The 24,328-nt window shown below is 38.8% G+C and overlaps 1 protein-coding gene across 1 annotated transcript in view; it reads left to right on the top strand.

Annotated features, from left to right (window-relative positions):
• hiw (MYC binding protein highwire) overlaps positions 1-24,328 on the top strand; it is a 1,014,282-nt gene that overhangs the window by 918,513 nt on the left and 71,441 nt on the right. The window contains exon 73 of the mRNA XM_090402616.1: positions 7,835-7,935. Coding sequence (XP_090258742.1) covers positions 7,835-7,935 — 101 coding nt within the window. The remainder of the gene's footprint in view (positions 1-7,834; positions 7,936-24,328) is intronic.

The following is a 24,328-nucleotide window of genomic DNA, read 5'->3' as shown; positions in this document are numbered from 1 at the left end:
TGAGTATCTAGCTCTACGTCCCATTTTCCATCATTCATGAATATGGACCCGAGGTATTTAAACTTACCCACCTGCCTCATTGGGACTCCACTTACATGTAGAGTGCACTGGGATGGTTGTCTTGAGACGACAAATGTTTCAGTTTTGATCACACTGATCTTCATTCTGGCATCTGCACAAACAGCTGCAAACCTATCCAGGGTCCGCTGGAGGTCATCTGTCGAAGAGCGAAGCAGAACTAGGTCATCTGCAAAAAGCAGACGTCCAATGCTACATCTTCCAATTTTGACACACTCACTGCCTCAGCTGAGCCTATCAATCCAGTCCATAAATATTATGAAAAGGAGGGGTGACAGAACACACCCTTGGCGGAGGCCAACGGAGACTATGAAAGGTTCAGACTTTGTGCTGTTTACCCTGACACAAAACTCTGGGCATTCATACAGGGATTTGATGGCAGCTAATAGTTAGCCATCCACTCCATACTCCTGTACTACTTGCCAAAGCTTATCCCGAGGAACCCGGTCATATGCCTTCTCCAAGTCCACAAAACATGTGTAGACATTCTTGGCATATTCCCAAGATTTCTCAAAGACTTGCCTTAAAGTGAAGATTTGGTCAGTTGTGCTTCTACCAGGACGAAAGCCACATTGTTCTTCCTGGAACTTTGACTCAACTATGCTCCTGCACTGTCTTTCCAAGCACCTAGCATATACTTTCCCAGGCAGGCTGAGCAGAAAGATGCCACGACAGTTACTGCAATCCTTCTAGTCTCCTTTCTTGAAGACTGGTATTATTATGCCTGTCTGCCATTGCTTTGGTGCTCACCCAGATATCCAAGCAGCCTGACACACTCGAATCAGCCAGAGAACACCGTCTCGATTTAAGGCTTTTAGCATTTCGGGCCGAATTTCATCATCGTCAGCAGCCTTGCCTGATTTTAGCGATTTTATTGTTAAATGGACCTGTTCTGCTGTGAGACTAGTCATTGCCCCGATCTGCACCTCTTGGATGTCCACAACTGCTGGGCCACCCAGGTTAAGAAGGCTCTCAAAGTATTACCTCCATCTGCGGAGGATATCCTTCTCGGTTGTTAAAAGTGCACCATCAGAGGCCTTAATTGCCCTTGCTGTGCACGATTTCCTCCCTCGAAGGTGGTGGATGGTCTGCCAGAATACTTTGTTTGCATTTGCATAGGATGAGTCTAATCTTTCTCCAAAGGATTCCAAAGCCTTCTGCTTTGCTGTCTTTACTGCCTCAGCAGCAGCTTTTCATGCCTCAGCATACCACAAACACATCTCAGCTCACCTGACCCTAAGCCATGTTAGGTAGGACTCCTTTTTTGCCCGGACAGTTTTTTGGACTTCTTGGTTCCACCAAGGTGTCCTTTTCTCACTACCCGTTGCCACACCGACCCGCTTTCTGCCTCTGCACTCTCATGCTGTGGCAGTAACAGCTGTTCTGAACAGCTTCCACTCCTCCTCAACATCTGCAGTCTGCTTGGGAATCTCTTTGAACCTGGAGGAAATGTCATCTGCAAAATTCTTCCTCACAGCCTCATTTTCCAATGCTTCCCATTTCATGCGGTATAGCTGCTTAGGCCTACCAGCGTTGATGGTAGCATCTGGTTTCTGAAGCCGTAGAGTGCACACAACAAGGTGGTGGTGGTGGTCAGTTGACAGTTCTGCCCCTCTTCTCACACGAACGTCCAACACTGAGGAAAATAGATCTGCTGAGGCTATAAAGAAGTCAATCAGAGACCTTTGTTCTAGTGTATCCCTGTACCAGGTATACTTATGGACTTCTCGGTGCTGGAAGAAGGTATTCATTATTGACAAGCTGTTAGTACAGCAGAGTCCCAATAATTTCGACCCATTCGCGTTAAGGTCAGGGGTGCCGTTCCTCCCGATCACACCCCTCCATGTCTGGTCATCTGTTCCAACATGTGCATTGAAGTCACCCATTAGCAGGACTGATCCCATGTCTGCCACCCTGTCAAAAGCAGCATCCACTTCCTCTAGGAAGGCAGAGTATTCTGACTCCAGATTAGGTGCATAGGCTTGCACCACAGCCAAATCATGGTTTTTCATCTGAAGCCTTAACACGCATACCCGTCCCCCCCCCCCCCCCAATGGATCCACTCAGCAACACAGTCTGACAGCTGGGGGCTTGTGAGTATCCCCACACCCGCCTGAGCAGACATTGTCGTGCTCACACCAGAGTTGTAGAGCTTCCACCCCTTATCCAGGTTGACAGTTCAAGAGCCTCTCCTATTGGTCGAAGAAAGCCTGACTAAGTCTAGCCGGTAGTGCTTGGCTTCCTCTACCAGTTCCAACTCCTTCCCTGTCAGAGAGAAGATGTTCCAGTTGCCTAAAGCCATTGTCGTTGCCATTTCCATCCTTTTGCAGAACCATTTCTTTGCGTTGCCCCTAAACACCTCCCCAAACAGGTAGCAGGTACATTGATGGAGTTTCCTCTAGCAGAGTGCTGAGGAGAATGTGGGTGTCTAAATTACAAAATTTTCATAATTTTATTTCCATTTTCAATGCAATGTGATAGGACGCAACATCTAGCGGACCTGATGCAAACCAATAACTCACTTAGTAATAACTGTTTTCAGAAGCCTCTACAAATGGTTACTAGATGGCTCTGCAATAATTAAGTTTCTTGATTGTTTAGTAGTTTCTTGAATTTTCTCGGTACTTTGTGTTCGTGTATAAATACCTGTCGGTTTCGCGTGGTCTTAGTGTTGAATTAGTTTTCAGAGATTGTATCAACTGAATATTGTGATTTAGTCAAGTGAAGTTTTTGAAGTATTTCTTCTCGTATGTATTTTTAAAAATGGATCGTAATAAATTTAGTTTAATCCTTTATCCAAGTGTGAGCAAACAAAGTTTGCGCCTGAAGGTATCTTCAGGACTGGGGTAAGGTGGTGCAACACCATGGTGACTCCTTGCAAAGGTGGAGCAAGTTACTATCACTCCTATCTCAGTATCTCCCATAATGCAAAACACATCTCCTTGCGGATATGCCTAATGTTATGCATTAAGAGAAGGGCCACTACCCAGACTAGTTTCGACCTTTATTGAGGTCTCTTCAGTGGGAGCCAGGCCCAAGTGGAGATACCAGCCAGAAGCATTAGCAAGGTCATCTCTACCTATAGGAGTTGCCAAATGGTGTGCCACCTTTTTAATAAATTACTCTGGATTTAGAGAAAGATGTTGAAAGTTTATTTTTCACTTTTGCATTATGGGAGATACTGAGATAGGAGTGATAGTAACTTGCTCCACCTTTGCAAGGAGTTGCCCTGGTGTTGCACCACCTTATCCCAGTCCTGAAGATACTTTCAGGTGCAAACTTTGTTTGCTCACACTTGGATAAAGGGTTAAACTAAATTTATTATATTCTAACCAAGTGAAAAATAAACTTTCAACAATAAAAATGGATCGGTTTTTACTAAACAGTAATAAGCGTTTGTGAGAGAGAAAATAAGGGCACACCGTCAAATAGTGGCAAGAGTGTGAAGAAGTGTAAATATCGAAAATAAGATGAAAGTTATTTGGACTTTGGTTTTACGTCGACAGAAGTCAATGGTGAAGGGAGGCCACAGTGTGTACTGTGTATGACAGTTTTAGCACCAGAGTGCATGCAAGTAGGGTTGAAACGCCATTTAGAAACCAATCATCCCAGCATGGTTAGTACATCTCGTGACTACTTTACCAGAAAGTTAAAAGAGTTAAATCAACAAAAAGGTAGTTTTTATAAGCAGGCGTCAATACTAAGCAATGCTTTGCTAGCATCTTACAAGGTGGTACATAGAATTGCAAAATATAAGAAGCCTCATACCATCGCAGAAGAACTCATTCTACCGGCTGCTGTAGATATGGTGGGCAGCTGCTTTCAAAAGTGCCTTTGTCCAATAACATCATCAGTCGCAGAATACAGCACATAGCGGAGGACCTCAATGATCAATTAATTGAAAAAATAAAAAGGGAAGGAATTTGGGTTGCAGCTGGATGAGGCCATGGATAATAATAATGATGCTTACTTGATTTGCTACGTACGGTTTATAGATGGTAATAACATTGTAGAAGACTTTCTCTTTTGTAAAAGTATCACTGCTGGTGCTAAGGCTCAAGACTAGTTTGAGATCCTTGCTACTTTTATATCCGAAATTAATTTGAAGTGGACTAAGTGCATTTGTGTCTGTACTGATGGTGCTCGTTCTATGTCCAGCTGTTATGGAGGATTGCAGGCACTTATTCGAAGCAAAGCCCCTGATGCACGGTGGACCCATTGTGTTATTCACAGGGAAGCACTCGTGTCAAACTTTCTGAGTCTTACATTGAACCAGGCCTTAGAATATGTAGTGAATGTAGTAAACTTTATAAAAAGGCAAAGTTTTTCAAAAAACTATCTGACGATAATGAGCACACGTTTTTGTTGTACTACAGGGATTTGCGATGGCTCTCTTGTGATAATGTTTTGTTTCATACATTTGAACTGCGACAGGAAATTTTTATTTTTCTTAAAGAGGAAGACCACAAGTATGCCGAAAATTTTGTGAATGAAGATTTTTTGGTAAAACTAGCATACTTTTGAAAAGATGAATGCTCTGAATCTCTCCCTGCAGGGATGCAACATGCACCTTTTAAAGTCGATTTAGAAAATTTCAGCTTTTATAAAAAAAACTAAAACTGTGGAAAAGAAAAATGAATGAAGACGGAGGCAAAGAATGTTTCCCCTTGTTGCAAGAGTTTTTGACCTCCAATGGAGTTGATTTCTCTTTAGTTATGAAATCCATTTTTGAAGAACGCTTATCACCTGGTTTGAGAAATATTTTCAAAATTATAATATCAATAAATTTGCATGGATTCAAGAACCATTTAATGCCAGTGCTCCTGAATTTACTGCTGCAGAAGAAGAGAATCTTATTGAGTTGTCTTGCGACAATACGTTGAAAACAAAATTTAGTAGCATGGAATTAACTGAATTTTGGATATCAGTAAAAGATGAATATCCCCTTCTGAGTGAAAAAGCTCAGAGAATTTTAATTCCATTTGTGACTTCTTATTTGTGCAAAGCTGAATTTTCGGCAGTCGCTGTGATAAAAACTAAGTATCGCACAAAAATCAATGTGGAGAAGGAAATGAGGGTGGCTGTGTCCAGTTTGATTCTAAGATTTGAGAAAATGTGCAGTGATCAACAGGCTCATCATCCCACTAATGATAATTAGTTGAATTTGTTCAATTACTTTTTTTTGTAATCTCAAATGTGTGTTTTATTTATTTTTACTTAACCCTTTAATTAAAAAAATTATTTGCTATTTCGCAAAGTGTACTTGTTAGAATTTGACATGGGTGCCTGGGAAAACCTGGATTCAGCAAGGGCACTGAGAATCGGAAAGTTTGGGAACCACTGTCTTAGCTGGTGTATGGATGGGCTCTCCCCCCCCCCCAACTAGTACACTGATGTGGGTGTTGCTGGACTACTTGTCCATTGGTTTCTTGCCTAGTTTTACAACCTCTTGGCAAGGGACCAACTGCAGCTACTAGAGGATATGGTAGGGTCACAGATGCCCTTTCCACAGAGAGTTGGAAGGACAATCCTAAACATCCATGATCTTGGCTGGAGAGCAGATATGCTAACCACTCGGCCAACCAAGCTTGAATTTTGTTGATTGTTGTGGTAATTATCTCAATACACAGTTTTGCAGATGATAGCACATTGCACTCCTCCCTTTCATTTGATAAACCTTACCCTACACAACTCACTTCAACCCACTGAACATCAACCACAACTTCCCTTAATTCGGACCTCCATGCCATTCTCCAATGGGGTTCAGATAACCTTGTCAACTTCAACACTAGTAAAACCCAGTTCTGTCTTATTTCCCACAAAAAAAGAACCATTTTCCCTAAGTATTATTTTTGATAACACTCAAATTCCCAGACAAGATGAAATTTCTCTCCTTGGAATTAAAGGGAAGGAATTTGGAATCTTGACATCAGGCCTCTCCTGGCATAAGTACATCACAACCATTGCATCCTCAGCTTCCAAAAAACTAGGCTTTCTCTTTCACTCAAGATGTTACTTCACCTCAAAACAGCTGTTAACCTTATACAACTCACAAATCCACCCAGCTATCGAATACTGTTCTCACATTTGGAGTGGAGCTCCTAAAAGCTCCCTCAAAATGCTTGACTCAATACAGAGGAGAGCAATTAGACTGATAAATGGTCCATCTCTTACCAACTTACTCCCCTCACTTTCACATAGACGTTTAGTCTCTGCAATTTGTATATTCTATAAATATTTCCATGGAAAATGTTCAGCATTAATTATTCCCCTACTCTGTACTAAGCCCATTGGAACACGTACAGCTGCCACCCAACATCCTTTCACAGTACACCTTGAAACCACAGAACAAGTTTCTTTTCCTCCTCCTTCATCCCTGCTACTGCTGTAATGTGGAACAGTCTTCCTCCTGATGTATTTCCCAAGGAATACAATATACAGGCTTTTAAATCGAATGTCAACAAGTTTCTCCTTTCCCATCCCACTACACATATGCGGTACTAAAGTACTATAGGTTGACCAGCCAATCTCTTGTGTATTGGTCTAACATAAAAAAAAAAAAAGAAAAGAAAAGAAAAATTGTCACAACATTCAAAAATATCCCAAGTGAACATTGCTTCATCTATAAAAGCCACATTGAGATTAATCATTGGTCCCATGTACACTGTTGTAGAAACCACTGACAAAATATCAATCAATGATGATGATGATTGTTTGAACTTGGTGGAAATAGTATGAGTAAAGCCAGTTTTCATTCAGGATTCTCTATATAACTGCTTGGGAAACACAGTTATATAGAGTTTTACACAGTCCTTTGTATGGCCAGCCTGGTTGGCCTAGTGGTTAGTGTATCTGCTCTCCAGCCAAGAAGCTGCAAGTTCAAATCCCATCAAGGGCATCGATGCTTGCGATTGTTCTACTAACCGTTTACCAGATGTACTGCTGTAACCTGTATCCTGGTGCAGCATGACCTTTGAGTGCTAGTATGTGGATTCTGTGCCACTAGACATAGTATGCCACTAGATAAAGCATACTATGCCACTAGACATAGTATGCTTTTCTTGGTTTCCATACGCTCATGGTCCCCCCCTCCCTCCCTCATTTTTGCAGTGCAGAAATTATGCCATGCTTATGAAGGTGGTGATGAAGACAAGTGAATATTTGAGTGCACGGAAACTGATGACCAGGGAAGCCTCTTGATAAAGCCAACATGCTTAATGTGCATTTCTGTTGGTACCCCTATAATAAAGGTGCAGTTCATCATCCAGTTCAGCAAAGGTGAACTCGCTCTCTAACATTGACGTGATTTAGAATCACCGAAACAAATAACAGCTGCCACTTGATTAGGGCAAACTTATTAGGCCGAATGCAATTCTAACATGCTTAATGCATATTTCCTTTGGTACCCCCATAATAAAAGTGCATATCATTCAGTTTAGTAAATGTGAACCCTCTCTCTAACACTAACATATGATTTAGAACTGAAACAAATAACTGCCATCTTAGGGCAAACTTATTAGACTGAATGCAAGTCTAGGTACATCTTGCATGAGATTTTGGTTAATTACAATTGTGTGATTCATTGAGTTGCATCTATATACTTTACATATGGTCAAGCATGCTTCAGTTATATAGGACTATCTCAGAAGTGTAAGGTTTCCAGACCCATGATCATTGGGACCTTTTCATGTGACACACACACACATACACACATACATCTATATGTATTTTTGAAGTTATGTATTGTTCCTTTCAGGAAAAAGTAGTACTTCATCAGGTGCTTGTAGGTTTTGTGGATCCCCAGGAAGTATTGGCTTTCCTGTTATAGGTAGTGTCTGTAGTGAACAAGAGTGCCAAGTGAGTTGTTTTATTTGCTCTTTTCACTAATAATGTATTTGCATATCTTGCATATTATTATTTTTATAGTTAAATGAAATTGGAACTGATATATGATATAAGATATATGAAGTACTAACCAAAAGTTCAGGGAATTTGAATTGTGCATGTGAACCAGTTGTACAGCCAGCAAGCTGAGAGGCTGCATTCTTGGGTTACGTGTGTGTTTTTGTAACATTGTGTTTTAGTGGTTTGGCAATTTTTTTCTCCAGCTGAAATGGTCAATTTTAAGAAGCAAAGAATCTGCATTAAATTTTACTTCAAACTCAAAAACTGCTGTAGAAACCTGCCAAATGCTTAAGGAAGCATTAATGCTATGAGCCAAACTAAAACTTTTTTTATGTTACAACCATTCAAGGATCACAAACATCTGTCAATGATAGTGAGTATCCTGGACAGCCGTCAATAGGCATGACACCAGAAAACATTGCAAAAGGCATGAGGCTATCCTTGCAGATTGTAGGTGAACTATCCTTGATGTTTGTGAGATCGCAAGACTTCTATACAGGGCTGTTCAGTGCGTTTTGTCAGATGTTTTGACATGAGAAGCATTGCTGCAAAATGCCACCCACACATCATTTGTATCAAACAACATCGCTCATTGTTTAACACTTCTTGGCTTCTCAAAAACATGACAGTCATTCCTCAAATCCCCCATTTGCTTGACCTCACTCCTTGCAACTTTTTCCTCTTCTCCAAGATGAAATTTCAGCTGAAAGGGTGATGTTTTGACAAATTTGAGGAGATCTATGCAGAATCACAGGAGGTATGCAACACACGTCACACTTGAGGACTTCTAGGGATGAATGGAATCATGAAAAAACTGCTGGAATCATTGTATATGTGTCCAAGGGAACTACTTTAAAGGAGACGATGGAAACTAGGGATTAGGGTAAGTAAATTTTTTTTTTTTTAGGATAAAATTCCACAAACTTTTGGGTAGTATCTTGTATGATCTAAAGAGGGAGAAGTTTATTCATTGTGTGTGTGTGTGTGTGTGTGTGTGTATGATCTAAAGAGGGAGAAGTTTCAAGCAATTGTAGGGAGGAAATTTCAAAATGAAAGACATGATAAGTATACACTATATATTTCTGGTTGCATTCAAGATGTAATAATAGTACGTATATGTTGCAAAGCTGAACATCAGGATTACTTTGTTAATAACACGCGCACACACACACACACACACACACACACACACACACACAATGAAAGAAGGAACTTCTAGGAGACTTACACACATACACCTTGATCACAGATTAATGGCAATGTCTTACAAAAATTTGGAGAAAAGGAGAAAGCTATTAATAATAATAGTAAAATATGACTAGATTTTTTTCCTCAGACATAACTTCGTTATTAACATCATGCTCATCATGGAGATGGTTGACTAACAAGTCCCTGCAGCATTCACCATTCAGTGTTTGTGGGATGATAACCAACGGATCTAGGGTATGTGCTAAGAAAAAGCTCTCCAAACCATAACTCTGCCTCCACTGGCCTGTTGAATCCAAACTCTGCAACCAGGGGGATAGGGCCTCATGTTGTTTATTCCAAATTTAACCTGGTCATCCACATGGTGTAGCAAGAAATGGGACTCATCACTGACGGTCCATTGCTAATGTTCCTTGGCCCATGCAAGGCATTGTTTGTGATGCCTGGCTGTCATCATGGGTACCTTTGTTGGTTTCCAGCTTTGGTTATCTTGCTTTTCCTGGGGTTGGAACCCCAGGCAAAGCAAGGTATGGCACATGGTGCATGTGGAAATGGGTCGAACTGCTCTGCTCTTGTACTGGTGGGTGAGCTGTGTGACTGTTGCACTTCATTGCTGAGATACCAGTCGTAACACCTGGTACTCATCTCTAGGATCAGCCATGCATGGCTGACCAATGTGAGCCCTTCTGCTGGATGGTTTATGGTTCATGGTTAATACAGTCCTGTACATCCTTGATACAGGAGCAACCAAGTGTGACTGTTTCCACAATACTGGCACTTGCCCTCTGGGCCCCAGCTATCTGCCTGCAGTCAAATTGGCTTACATCATCATGTTTCCCCATTACTGGCAAATGTTTATCGATTATGTACAGAGGATTGATGTGCCCATTTTGTAGTAGCTGCATGCAACATTGATATCACATGGTACTTCATTATTGGTCCAAATATGTAAATCGGGGAGGGGAGGTTCACCAGAAATGCTCAAATATGGAGATATAAAAGTTATACAGTGGCTGCACTGCAAAATGCAGATGGTTGCATTCCATATGATTGGAGTAGAGCTCTCATAATACCGCTAGAAAAGGAAAATAAAACAATATGAGAAATCTCAGTAAATTTCACCACTGAGAATTCCAGGTGAGATTTATGCAAACCTACCTGTGGGACAGAAACTTGGAAAAGAACAAGCTGTGTTAATGCTAAATAAGGTTTATCAGGATCAAATTTTCACTTTTGAGAGTTGAAAAATCATGAGAGTGTAATAAGAATTTGTATTTAAGTTTTGTTGATCTGAAAAAGGCATGTGATAAAGTGCCAAGAGAAAATTGATCAAAACACTACATTTATATGATATGAATGGGAGGGACATTATATTGAGCAATGCATGGTCTATATTCTGCAGTTAGAATCGAAGGTGCAGAACATGGTTTGTAAAATCAGAAAAAAAAACGAGTGCATACTATGTTCCCTTTCATTCATCTATATGGAACATATTATGAAGGAAAGTGGCATTAAACTGTTTTTAAACTTGGAGATATTCAGCTCAGCTCTTTTCTTTATGCAGTACTATTTATATATGACTGCATAACATATAAATGATGTTATATTAAGTCTGATGGCTATTCATAACTGTATTTTTTAAGGAAATTACAACTTAGGCTTAATATTAATTTCAATAAATTTAATTAAAATTTCCAACATTTTGGCAAAGTCAAATTGTTAACATCAGAAAACACAATACAATATATGTGCATGCAAGCAATATACTTGGTCAAAGAAGGCAAAACGGTAACCAATGGTGCACCTAAAGTTCTGAATAGTGCCATGTCATGGGCTAAAATGGATGTTCTTGGCTTGGGCTAAAGTTTGGAGGATGAGTGCTCAAATTTTGGGATGTTTCATGCAACCAAATTTGTTGAAGTTTGGGTAGTTTCTTGAGGCTAAGACAGATTCTAGAAATAGTCTTTTGTCATCGATCAAATGCATATTCATCCATTAGAATGATTTTGCTTCATTTGTCTGTCTGCCTATATGCATGCCATTTCTAGTTCTTGAATGGATTTTAGTGAAATTTGGTATTTGGGATTCCTTTGAAATTTGTTGAAAGGAATTTTTTTCAGTATTCATTTTATTCATTCCATTTGCAGGCATAATTCACCAAACATTTTGTAATAATGAGATGCAGTAACAGTAAACTAGGTAGATAGAATTTAATGAAATGTGATATTTGGGAACTCTACTATAATTTATGATTCACCATCATAACACTTCAATGCAGAGACATTTTTGACATTTGTACTGTAGGCATAATATTGTTTTGCACTTTTTTTTTTTCCATCTAAAATCAGAATTTTTAGTAGAATTAAAATCACATTTCACAAGTTGTAAAAATTAGGTAAAACAGTGTTGTATATCTACAGTACATATGTCAAAAATGTCTGTAGGTCTAGTAGTTGCAATAATGAATTATATTACTATATGTAAATACTATTACAGAACACACCTGTTTATTTGCAATTACTTCCTTACCTGATTTGATTTTTTTTTTCCTCTGGTCATGTGACTCCCACTCACGAGAGTTAGAAATCTATAGCACTGGTGGGGAGGGGCTATAGTTTTTTTATTATTTTATGCTGTATTTAAAATATCATCATCATCAAATTCTGACATGTACCCTCAAGGGGTGTACAGGATACGATAGTACTACATGAAAAATTTACATCATTACTAACTTCCTATCTACAATTTTACTCCAAATTAGTCTGTTACTTGTCAAGACTCCAACATTATCAGATCTTATATTTCTATCGTCTAAGGCAGTATCAATACAGTATCAATCCACCTATATCTTGGTCTTCCTCTGGCTCATTTTGCTGCCAACCTGGCAGAGAACACTTGTTTTGCTAATCTTTCTTCGCCCATTCTGTTTAAGTGACCATAGCTCTGCTAACGCATTCCTGAATGCTGGCAATGTCAAGTTCTTTCCTAATATCCTCGTTTTTAATATGATATTGCCATTGATGCCATCTGTTCATGCCTATAATCTTCCTCAGGACTCTCATATCTGTGGGATATGAGAGTCCTGAGGAAGGACTTTCATATTCACTTGACCAAAGACTCGCCTCTAGTCTTTGGTCAAGTGTTTTACTTCTGACCAAGCTCTCAGATCCATAAGTTAAAACTGGTTTGAACACTGTCTTGTATACAGCTAATATTGGTGTTCCGACTAATTTCTCTCTTATTCCATATGAATTTATTCAATTGACTTCCTACCATACTTGTTTTCTTGATTCTGTTGTCTATTTCCATATTTAATTTACCATCTTCACTAAAAATAAATGCCTAACTAGCTGAAATGTTTTACTTGTTCCACAGGTTCCCTGTTCACAACACAGTTGACATTTTCAACAATTCTACCTATTTTCATTGTCTCTGTCTTTTTAATGCTGACCTTCATACATATCTATTGCAACAGTTATTCAATTTAGTCAGAGAATCTTGCAAACTTGTAGCGGATTTATTTAGAAGTATAACATCGTCCGCATAAAGCAAAGAGCTGACATTAACATCTCCAATTCTGATATCATGTTTAATACCACTTTCCTTCATAATGTGATCCATATAGATTATTATTATTATTATTATTTCAGGCCGCTCCAGGGAGTCCTTAGACTCATCGAGGGAGGCCCTAAACATCATGTCCACACAACTATACAACATTCTCACAGTATCTATCATACCTTGCCTTGAACTTGCTCACCGTCATAGCACCCACAACAGACTCTGGCAGCTTATTCCACTCATTCACCACTCTAAAAGTAAAGAACCCAGCTCTAACACCCCTGCTAACCACACTCTTGCCCAGCTTCCATAGGTGTCCCCTGGTTCTCCCACCACCAGTCCTGATATCAAAAATATCTTCTGAATTAATCCTATAGAATCCCTTTAGCAATTTGAATGTCTCAATCATATCTCCCCTTTTCCGCCTATCAACTAGTTTCTGCAACCCACAAATCTTCAACCTGTTCTCGTATGGTTCATTCCATAGACCTGCTATCATCTTAGTCACTCGCCTCTGGATCCTCTCCACCTCCTCCCCATCAAGAAGGAACTGAGGTGACCAAATCTGGGCACAGTAGTTGAGATGAGGTCTTATCAAGGCTCGGTACAGAGGTACAATAACTTGCTTGTCTCTGCTCGTCAAGGTATTTTTTAACAACCAAGTGAGTTGATGAGCTCATTTAGCCACTTTTGCAATGTGCCCCCTAAACTTCATCTTCCTATCCACCAACACTTCCAAGTCTCTGGCCTCATCAATCTCCTGGAGTACAGTTCCACCAATGTGGTATACTGCTGCTAATCTTTTCACCCCAAAATGCATAACCTTACATTTTGTCACATTAAATTGACATCCATTTTCCTTAGGCCAGAACTCCAAACTATCCAAGTCATCCTGCAAGATTTTGACATCTTCTGCATTCACTATCGCACTACACAACTTTGCATCATCAGCAAACAAATGAACTGTTCCACTTAGATCCTTCCCTATATCGTTAACGAACAGATTAAACAGCAGTGGTCCAAGAACAGAACCCTGTGGCACACCACTAGTCACAGGCCGTCTTTTGGACTCTACTCCTGAATAAACTACTCTTTGATATCTCTCCATCAACCACCCACCTATCCATCTCACCAACCCTATATCCATTCCCATATGTTGTAGTTTACGGATTAGAATTCCATGTGGTATCCTGTCAAACACCTTTGCCAGGTCCAGCAGTATCACTGTAAACCCATTACCCTTATCCAGTTCAGCCTCAGCTTGTTATAAAACTTGAGCAAGTTACTGAGCCATGATCTACCCTTCACAAAGCCATGCTGTCCCCTGTACAGTATCAGCAATCATTTTCATCAATCCATTCCTGTATTTTTCCCTTGACTACTTTCTCCAAGACCTTAACAATGACTCCTGATATGCTGATCGGTCAGTAATTTGAAACCGTAGTCTTGGATCCTCCTTTATGCAGTGAAACTATTTTCCCCTCTTTCCACACCTTCGGAACTAAACCAGATCCGAGACTCAGATTAAACAACATGGTCAAGGGCACTGATAATTCCTTAGCCGCTTCATGCAAGACCCGTGCCGGTATACCATCCAATCCCACAGATGTATTCACATTAAGGTTCTGTAATAGACTATTCACCTCCACTTCATTCATCACAATTCCCGTATAAACTAATGGTTCCTTCATTTTTTCAATGTCACCACCTGGATGATATACTTTTGCAAAGTGCTCGCTCAGTAACTCCACTATATCGACTGATTCAGTGACCTCCTTACTATCGTCATTCCTTAAAATCATTTTGCCATGTACAGTTTTTTTCTTGCTTGCAGCATATTGAAAGAACTGTTTGGGATTCTCTTTTGCTTGCATAGCTAGTTTCAGTCAAGCACTCTCACACCCCTAGTATTTTCAATTACATGCTGTCTCAGATAGTTATCCTTAATAATTGAATAAAATCCATTTCCTTCCTCACATGTGTCCTCTCCTTCCAATCAATGTTACCATAGTTGAAATCCTCCATAATAATTACCCTCCTTCCACTCATTTCATCAATTTGTTTATGCATACTATATCCACCATCTATTCCATCACCTGGTCTATAGCAGCACCCAACTGTATATTTTATTCTACCAGTCTCAGTCTCACACCAAATAGCCTCAAATGAGCTCCTTTCACTATCCTGTGATACAACTCTCCTTGGCTGCAGTTCATCAGCTATCATCAATAACACCTCTTCCCCATTTTATTCTCTCTGTCCCTCCTAAACGCACTTAACCTTCACATTCTATCCCACTAACTATATCATCTTCTGTCAGCCATGTTTCACTAATGCCAATAACCTGTGGCCAGGAAGAGCCAACCAAGGCCAAAAATTCTTCCTTCTTATTCCTAATACTCCTGGCATTAGTATACATGAAATGCTGTGATCCCTTTGTCCCACCCCTATCTTGATGCATTATTCTAAATGTCCCATTCCCATTTTTTGTCCTTAGTGCTGGCTCGGGTACATTATATACATTCTTACACTCAACTGTCTCACTGATGTCTGCATATCCACTCCCCCCCCCCTCCTTGGTAGTTTTAGTTTCCCTGGTTCTGCACATCCATTTTCATTTCATTCAGCAACACTTTTTCCAGTCTCCACACACCGTCCATTCAAATGCAGGCCATCCATCTTGTATAAGTCCTTTTGCCCATCAAACTCATTCCACACGTCCACGAATTCCACACCACACCGTCTGCATAATGTCATTTGCGAGTATGGCCCTCCTTCTAAACTCCTCTCTGTCGTACCGCAGCAACACACTCACCATTCTAACTCTGTCACTCTTTTCTTTCGTTACCTTTAACAATACTTTCAAGTCCTCTCTCATAAAAAATTTATCACCTTTCAATTCATTCGTACCTGCCACAACTATTAATTCTTTCACCCTCTGTTTTTGCACTCTAATACTCTCACTTACATCCTTAAATTTCACACCCGGTAAGTACGATTTAGTTACACTTCCATCTATCACTGCTCTTAATAACGAGTCACCACACAACACTCTTTCCTTCATTTCAGAAACTCTCCCACTCTTACGCTGTTTATTTACATTAGCTGAATCCCTCTGGAAAGAGTTTTGCAGGTGCTCTAATTTCTGCTGCGCATTTTGTATCACTGCGTGCAACCTAGCGATCTCGCTTCCTACAAATAATTCCTCATTTTTTTTATCATTCAAACTATTTTCTCTCTCTGTATAGTTGCTTTCACTCTTTCTTTGATCACCGCTCTCATTGCTATCTTGTACATCGCAATTCCCTATCAAGCCACTATTTTCACTCACATTCTGGCTTTCTTCAACCATAACTGTCTCACAACCTGACACATACTTCAACTCCTCACTTTGCTTACACTTTCTGCACATTCTCCCACCACTATCACTTTCAATCCAAACTCTAGCCTCATTTGGGAATGCATACATCCCACACACACATCACATTAGACAAACTCTCTCACATTATAGTTTTTGAACAATGGCATCGTATTTTTGGACGCCATTATCTTGCGTCGCGTTGCCGCCATATTCAAATCTATGAAACGTATCATTAAATACTAAATTAAATAATGGAATTCACACCAAAATCACACAGACACAACAAGCTACCAAAATTAGACAATATTACGTTATGATTTTAATCTATATTCTAATTTTCACTCAAAACTATACTTAGCTTTCGGGAGCTCTCTGAAAACACAACCGACCATCTAGCCCTCTAGCAGGCTAAAAGGAATAACAGATAATGAATAACAGAGGTGATAATGTATATCCTTGTTATGTACATTATCACCTCACACCAGATTTAACATCAAACCATCTTCCGGTACTTCAATTCTAACTGCTAACTTACAACTCAAATAAAGACTAAGTATTGCTTGATATAATGCCCCATTGATACCATATAACTGTAGTGTATTGAATTGCTTCTCTCTTGGCACCTTGTCATATGCCTTTTCCAAATCGACAAAATTTAAATACAGATCTTTGTTATATTCCCATGCTTTCTCGACTATTTGTCGTAAAGTGAAGATCTGATCCTGACGGCCTCTATTTGGCCTGAATCCAGCTTGTTCTTCACCAAGCTTTTCTTCCACAATTCTTCTGAACCGTTTCTCAAGTATACTTGCATAGATCTTGCTAGGAACACTCAGTAGGGAAATACCTCTGTAATTCTCACATTCAGTTTTATTTCCCTTTTTATATATGGGTACTATTAGAGCTCTACTCCAATCATCGGGAATTTGTCCCTCTGTCCAGGCTTTCTGAACTATGCAGTGCAGCCACTGTAAGACTTTTATACCACCATACTTCAGCATTTCTGGTCAAATATCATCTACTCCTGCTGCCTTTCCACATTTCAAGCCTTTGATGGCTTTTTCTACTTCAAGTATGGATATGTATTCCTGACTGTATGCCTGTTGAGTGTTTTTTACCACTGTGCTATCACTGTTTGTTTCATTTAGCAATTTTTCCAAGTAATTAGGTACTCGATACTTCAAGGATATCTTTTTCTCCCATTTTCATGTCACCTTTATCATCTCTAACTCCTTTTACAGCACTCTTTCCTCCATTTCTAAGCTTCTTCAACAACCTCCAGAATATCTTACAACCTTCTTGATATTTATTTTCTATGTTCTTGCCAAAGTCCTCCCATGACTTTTGTTTAGCTAGTTTTACACAGTGTTTCGCTTTCTTACATTTGTCTCTGTATTCTCTAAGAGCAAAAGCTGACTTATTTGCAAGGAACTTTTGATATGGTTTCTTCTTTTCCTTCACTGCCTCTTTAACTTCCTGTGTCCACCATGGAGTTCTGATTTTTCTATCCTTGCAGACAACCTCACCACATGCCTCTCTGGCTGAATCAATCAAGGGTTTCTTCAAGGCTTGCCACTGAATCTCCAAGGTTTGGTTCCTGTTCTCAAACTCTTTCATTTTTTCTTCAATAATCTGTATGTATTTTAGTCTACAGTTCACATCTGAGAACTTCTCAACTTTTATTCGCTTTAAAACTTTCTTACATGTTATTCTTTTCAATATGAAATTCAATTTTATCCTGTTCAAGACTAAATAGTGATCACTTCCAGTTTCAAATCCTCTGTACACTCTGGTGTCCTGCACTAGGGAGAAAACATCATTATCTACAATAACATAGTGAATGAGACTTTTCTTATTCCTTGCTTCTTCTCTCCATGTGAATTTGTGCACATTTTTATGTTGGAACATGGTGTTAGTAATAACCAGTCATGTCCTGAGCAGAAATCCAACAGGTATTTGCCATTATTAGCTTTGCTCTTTTCTCCAAATTTTCCCAAAATATTTTTGTATGTCTGACAATCGTTTCCTACTCTGCTGCTTAGATCACCAGCAAAGACCAACTTTTCCTTTTTCATTGTGTCAGTTGCATTTTCTAAAGCCTCAAAAAATTCCTCCACTTCTGCCTTAGTAGAACCTTCTGTGGGACCATAGGCACAAATAAGTTTCATTGTCCTATTCCCCATTCTGATATTAGCCCACATCACTCTACTTGAGACTGCCTGCCATTCAAGAAGATTAGCCTCGTATTTAGTGTTGAATACTATGGCTACTCCTTCTTTTCCTTGATTGTCATTTCCTGAATATAACATCTTGTATTTATTGCTCAGAAAGATCTCACCAGTTTTTGTCTTTTTTTGTTTCAGTCATCCTTATTATGTCGATCTGGTACTGATCTAATTCCTCAGCTAGCTCCATTTCTTTGCCATTCAGGCTTTTTATGTTGATAGTACCGAATATTTAAAATATAGCATAAAATATTGTTGGTGATGTCACCTAAAATAAAGCTGGTGATGTCACCTACACAGGTTCTGCTATCAGATCTTTGTGGGCAAAACTACAAGAACATGTCTGTGACTGCATCATCCCAATTCCAGAACATTTAAACATTAAAAAATGCAACGACCAAAAGAAAAACAGAATACAAAATACTTGAAAAACAGAAATAGCTGTACATGCCCTTGAACAAAATATATCTTACAAATCAACAAGGCCATAATAGTAGACATACAGGAAAATGAAACAGTGCTTAGAATATCGCAAACAATAGCCATAAAATGTGACAAAAAAACTCAATAAACGTCCACTGGCCCTACATAATTTCCGAGAGTTGGAAGCTCCATAACATAAAAATTAGGTCACGACTCCCATCCCTGATCTTATCCCATAATATCCTTCTCCTTCCCCAAAAATTTCTATATTCACCCCCATTGCAAAGTACAGTAGGACTCCCATATCTGCGGTCAACCCCAGTCTGAAGATATTAACATACGAAAGGTCAACTTACGAAACTTTCATAGTCTCTACAAATATTCGGCTTTGAAATAATGTTGGATCTAATATCCACTTTGCTTATGTACTTTAACATCGGCGAAATGAAGCTGTATGGCTCTTTCTTTTAGTAATAGACAGTTTGGCTGATCGCAGAGATTGTCCAACACCATGGCAACTCGTTACAAAGGTGGAGAAAGCTACACACATCTGAGGTTGCTAAGATTCCATTCACATTCAGATAACTTTATTATATTATGTTGTTATAATTGTTCTGTTTTATTATTAGTTATTGTTGTTAATCTCTTACTGTGTGTAATTTATAAATTAAACCTTGTCATAGGTATTTATGTATAGGAAAAAAACATAGTATATATAGGGTTCGCTACTATCCGCGGTTTCAGGTATCCCCAGAAGACGATGGGACCAAACCCCGTGGATACGGGGGGCCAACTGTATTCTCTGCCCACCTTTAATAATTTTAAAAAATTAAAAAAAAACTGGGTTTTTCAAAAAAGTTCAAAAAGTTTGCATACCTCTTGTCTCACCAATAATTCTCCCACATCTCTCAAACCCCACTTTTCCAACTCCCTTTCCATTCGTTATACTTCCTTCCTTCAACAATGAATGTATATTGCCATACGCCAGGATGCCACTAAAAAAGAAGACAGCCAGCAACATCCCACAAAGGTATGTCCTGTTTTTATTCTTCCTATATATATATATATATATATATATTTTTTTTTTTTTCCCTCGTACATATTCTTCATCTCTCTCTCTCTCCATATAAAACATTAGTAATGCCCTAAAATTTGAGTAAAAAGCCAATGACATTATAAAAAAGGGTATTCCTAAACAAAAATAGGCTAAATAGCCATAAAATAATGCTATATTTATATTTTTATTTTTTACATAATTCAGGAATTCTTCTCCAGGCACAAAACATTTAAATTTTTCAAGATAACATAGACTTCTAATAAGCAGGGTAGTCTCACATCACTTAATGTAATTCATCTTTCAACTAAAGAAATTCACAAACATCTGCACATGAATTCAAACATGCCAGTCTGTTGATTGGAGAGTGCATATGCTATCCATTCAGCCAACTAGGTTGGCAATATTTTCATTGTTGACCTGGAATTGCTGCAAAATAATCACTCTGGTTAATGGAGGCATGAAAAAAGTTTCATGTTTGGTTTCCAGAGCACGGTTTTCTAATAACTAACCCTAAAGGCTCAATCATAAATACACGATAGGTTTTACAACTTTTTGTGGGTGGGATTCATGTTTATTATTATTATTACCCTAAGACCCCATGGAGTCAAAGACTTATCTAGGATGTTCCTTTGTCATTCACACAGCTCATCATACCGCACTTTAAACACATTCAGATTCTCTGCAGACACCACGCTCTCAGACAAGGCATTCCAATTAATTACAACTCTGCATGCAAAAAACTTGCTTCTCACTGCCTTGTTCACTCCCCTCCTTATACAGCTTGCAGGGATGACCTCTTGTTCTCCTCTGATCTCCACCATTTTATGAAAAACCTCTTCAACATTGATCCTATAATGACCCCTTACCAACTTGCACATCTCTATCATATCATCCCTCTTCCTCCTATCCAGTAGTGTAAACTGCATCTTCTCAGCCTTTCATCATATTCAATATTCCATAGATCAGAAACTACCTTATTCAGTTGCCTCTTGACCTTTTGCAACATCCCTTTGTCCTTTGAGAACCAGGTGACCAAATCTGTGCACAGTAGTCCATGTGTGGCCTAATCAGAGCCTTATACAATGGAACAAGAATCTCCTTACTTCTATAAGTCAGTGTCCTCTGCATCATTCCAGAATTTGTTGTGTTCTCACAATTTTGGCAGTGTGTCTTCTAAATTTTAGATCCTTATCCACCATCACCCCAAGATCTCTTATTTTCTCCACCTTTAACAATATATCCCCACCAAGTGTAAATTGTACATTCCATCTTTGTTTCCCAAATTTTAAAACTTTACATTTTGCAATATTGAACTGGCATCCCCACTCATGTGTCCATTCACTCAATCTATTCAAGTCTTCTTGTAAGGCCACAACATCTGCTCTACACCTTGTAGTTTATCCCAACGTCTGCAAATATCATCTGCAAACAACTGAATATTCCCATCCAAATTTTTCCCAATATCATTAACATACAGATTAAACAGCAATGGCCCAGGATTTTGCTCCCCCATGCACAACTTGCTGATACCTATCAGAGAGGCCAATCTCAAATCCAATGCTCTAGTTTGACTATCAATTTATTATGCGGTAATCTATCAAAAGCCTTTGCAAAATCTAAGTATACTACTGCGTACCCATCTCCTTTGCCCATAATAATACCTTATACCTTATAAGTAGATTCTAAAACATGACCTCCATTAACAAATCCATGTGGTCCATCAAAGATAATACGACTGCTTTAAACCCAATTCTGGATCCTGGTTCTCACTAGCCTCTCCAACACTTTGACCACAACAACTGACACACATATAGACCTATAATTTGATGCTTGAGTTCTGTCATTTCCCTTATGAAGTAGCACAATTTTGCCTTCCTTCCACTCTTTGGAACTTGACCCAGTGCAAGACTCATATTAAAAAAATATGTCATGGCAGATGCCAGCTCCCTGGCACATTCATTCAAAATATGTGGTGTTATATTGCAAAGTCCCACAGCCTTATTAACATCAAGTTTGCTCAATTCCCCATATACCTCTTGCTCACTTACAGTCTGTCTCTCTGCCTCATCATCAACTACTCTCAAACTCTCCATGATGTCACATTCACAAGAATGAAGGACCTTTATGAATTGCTCATTAAATATCTAAACTATATCCTCTGCAGCAGTTGTTCTTATACATTTTCTCCAATCAGTGTCATCCTTCCATGATCATTCTTTTTTTTTTTTGCTGGCTACATATCAAAAGAATTCCCTAGTATTCTTTTTGTGTTCATTAGCTAACTGCTGCTGCTCATACTTAACTTTTGCTACCCTTACCAACCAAGTCTCCCTCCTTGCTTGTTCTTTGTAATCTTCATGGAATTTATTATCACTCTACTTCTTTTTATGCTGCCTCCATAATACCTTTTTCCTCTGTATCGCATGTGCTTAATTCTCTTCATTCATCCATTTCATACCTACCTTATTTAACCTTCCAGCCCTTGGAATGCATTTAGACATTGCTTCTGTTAGACAGTTCTTGAATATCACCCAAGCTGCATTAATCTCGCATCCAGCCAACTCCTCATTCCATGCTACACTTGCAAGCTGTCTCCTGAGCTTCTCATAATCACCAGCCTTGTAGTTTCACATATACCCTTTCCTCACAGAGGTCCTCACACTGCTGACAACCACTCCAGTAATCATTTTGTGGTCACTCTCATCAACTGGAGGGTGATTCGACACCTTATTTATAATAACATCATGCGATGAGATGATCAAATCCAGGACCTTCAATCCTCATGTGCCCTCTGTGACATATTGCTTGAAGTAGTTGTTCCTTAAAAACTCAAGAAACTCATTTTCTTTACTCCCAGTTGCTATCTCATCATCCCAGTCTATATTACCATAATTAAAATCACCCTTTTCTTATTTGCTTGGCTAATTTGATTATTCATTTCATGATCACTACCATCGACATTACCAGGTCTGTAACAACATCCGACTAAGTATTTCATTTTCACCTCTATCTGATCATACTGCCTCAAAACCACTGCCACTATATCCCTCTTGCATCTCTACCATCTATGGACATAACTCTTTCTCTATCATCAATAGCACTCCCCTCCCTTTTTATCCTTTCTGTCTTCACAAAACACATTATTCCCTTCCATCTCTATTCCTGTCAGGATATCATCCTCATCCATCCAATCACGTCTAACTTATTCCATCAATTCTTGGGTGAACAGTCTCAATTAATGCAACCATTTCATTTGCCTTATTTCTTACACTTCTAGCTTTGTATACAAACATAACAGCTCATTCCTGGATCTATAGCAAGTTTCACTGATACAGCTTATTAGATTTGACTTCTCCATACTTAACTCGAGCCATTTCATTTTCTCCTTATTCATCTTAGAACTTTCTTCAAATCCAACTGTTTTCCCTTGATCCCAGGTTATCCCCTTCCTTTTTTGTCTATACATGCATTCGCATCCTTTTGGCACATCAACCTTTCTCATGCTGTGTTATCCTATTCACCCTGAGCCTCCCCATTTCCCTGTTTGTCTTGCACACTTGTTCTCTCATTCTCTGTGCTCATACTATCCACTTCTTCGTTCATAACCACCACTTCAGTTTCTCCTTTCTTACTCTCCCGCTCTTTCACATCGCTTCTTACTTGATCAGATTCATTCTCTGCACTCATTTCCAGCAGCAGTCTCTTCAAATGACTCGCACCAAAACCATTCAAATGCAGTCCATCACTCTTATATACAGTTCAATTTGTCCTTCAAACTCATTCTGCATATTAACAAACTGCACTCCTTTCTCCTCACACATTTCTGCTACCATATCATTCACAATCTTTTCTCTCCACCTGATTTTATCACTGTCATACCTTGGCAACATACAGTTAAAAACCAATTTCTGAAATTCATTTTACATTTGATAATTCATGATAAGCATTCCACCTACCTTCTGCATTTCATAGTCCTGATTTCGTATTCTCAATATGATATTCTGGAAAATTATTTTCCTGAATATAAAATTGATAGTAAATAAAATTAGCATCTTCCTTAGGACATTCAGTAGTGACAGTGTCATTTCTATTGGAAAGCTCTTAGTATGAATCTTGCTCAGAAATCAAACATTCATAAAAACTTTTCAATCATAAGTAGAGGCAGCTGGATTCTCCCAGAAAGAGAGATAAAATTGACTAGAAGCATTTACTGACAAACATAGTGGACTATGAAGATGAGAGTAATGTCCTAATTATTAACAAACATTTTTATGAATTTTAAACCAATTATTTGACTGTAACAGACGAGACCTGATCTATAAATAAAGATACAATACATATAATTTTGTGCACTATGTCCCTATACATCAAAAAGGTTTTAGAAATAGCTAATAGCATGAAATTATATACAAAATAATTTTTTTTTCCCATGAAACCATTGCCTGTAGAACTGAAATTTATGCAACTTTTATTTTGATCATATGTCATATAGGTGAACATTTATTTATTTCA

The sequence above is a fragment of the Typopeltis vanoorti genome, chromosome 13, assembly GCF_054136105.1.
Source record: "Typopeltis vanoorti isolate ZY-2024b chromosome 13, IOZ_Tvanoo_1.0, whole genome shotgun sequence".
NCBI lineage: Eukaryota > Metazoa > Arthropoda > Arachnida > Uropygi > Thelyphonidae > Typopeltis > Typopeltis vanoorti.
Note: the sequence above shows the minus strand (reverse complement) of the source record. Positions and strands in the feature narration are given on the sequence as shown.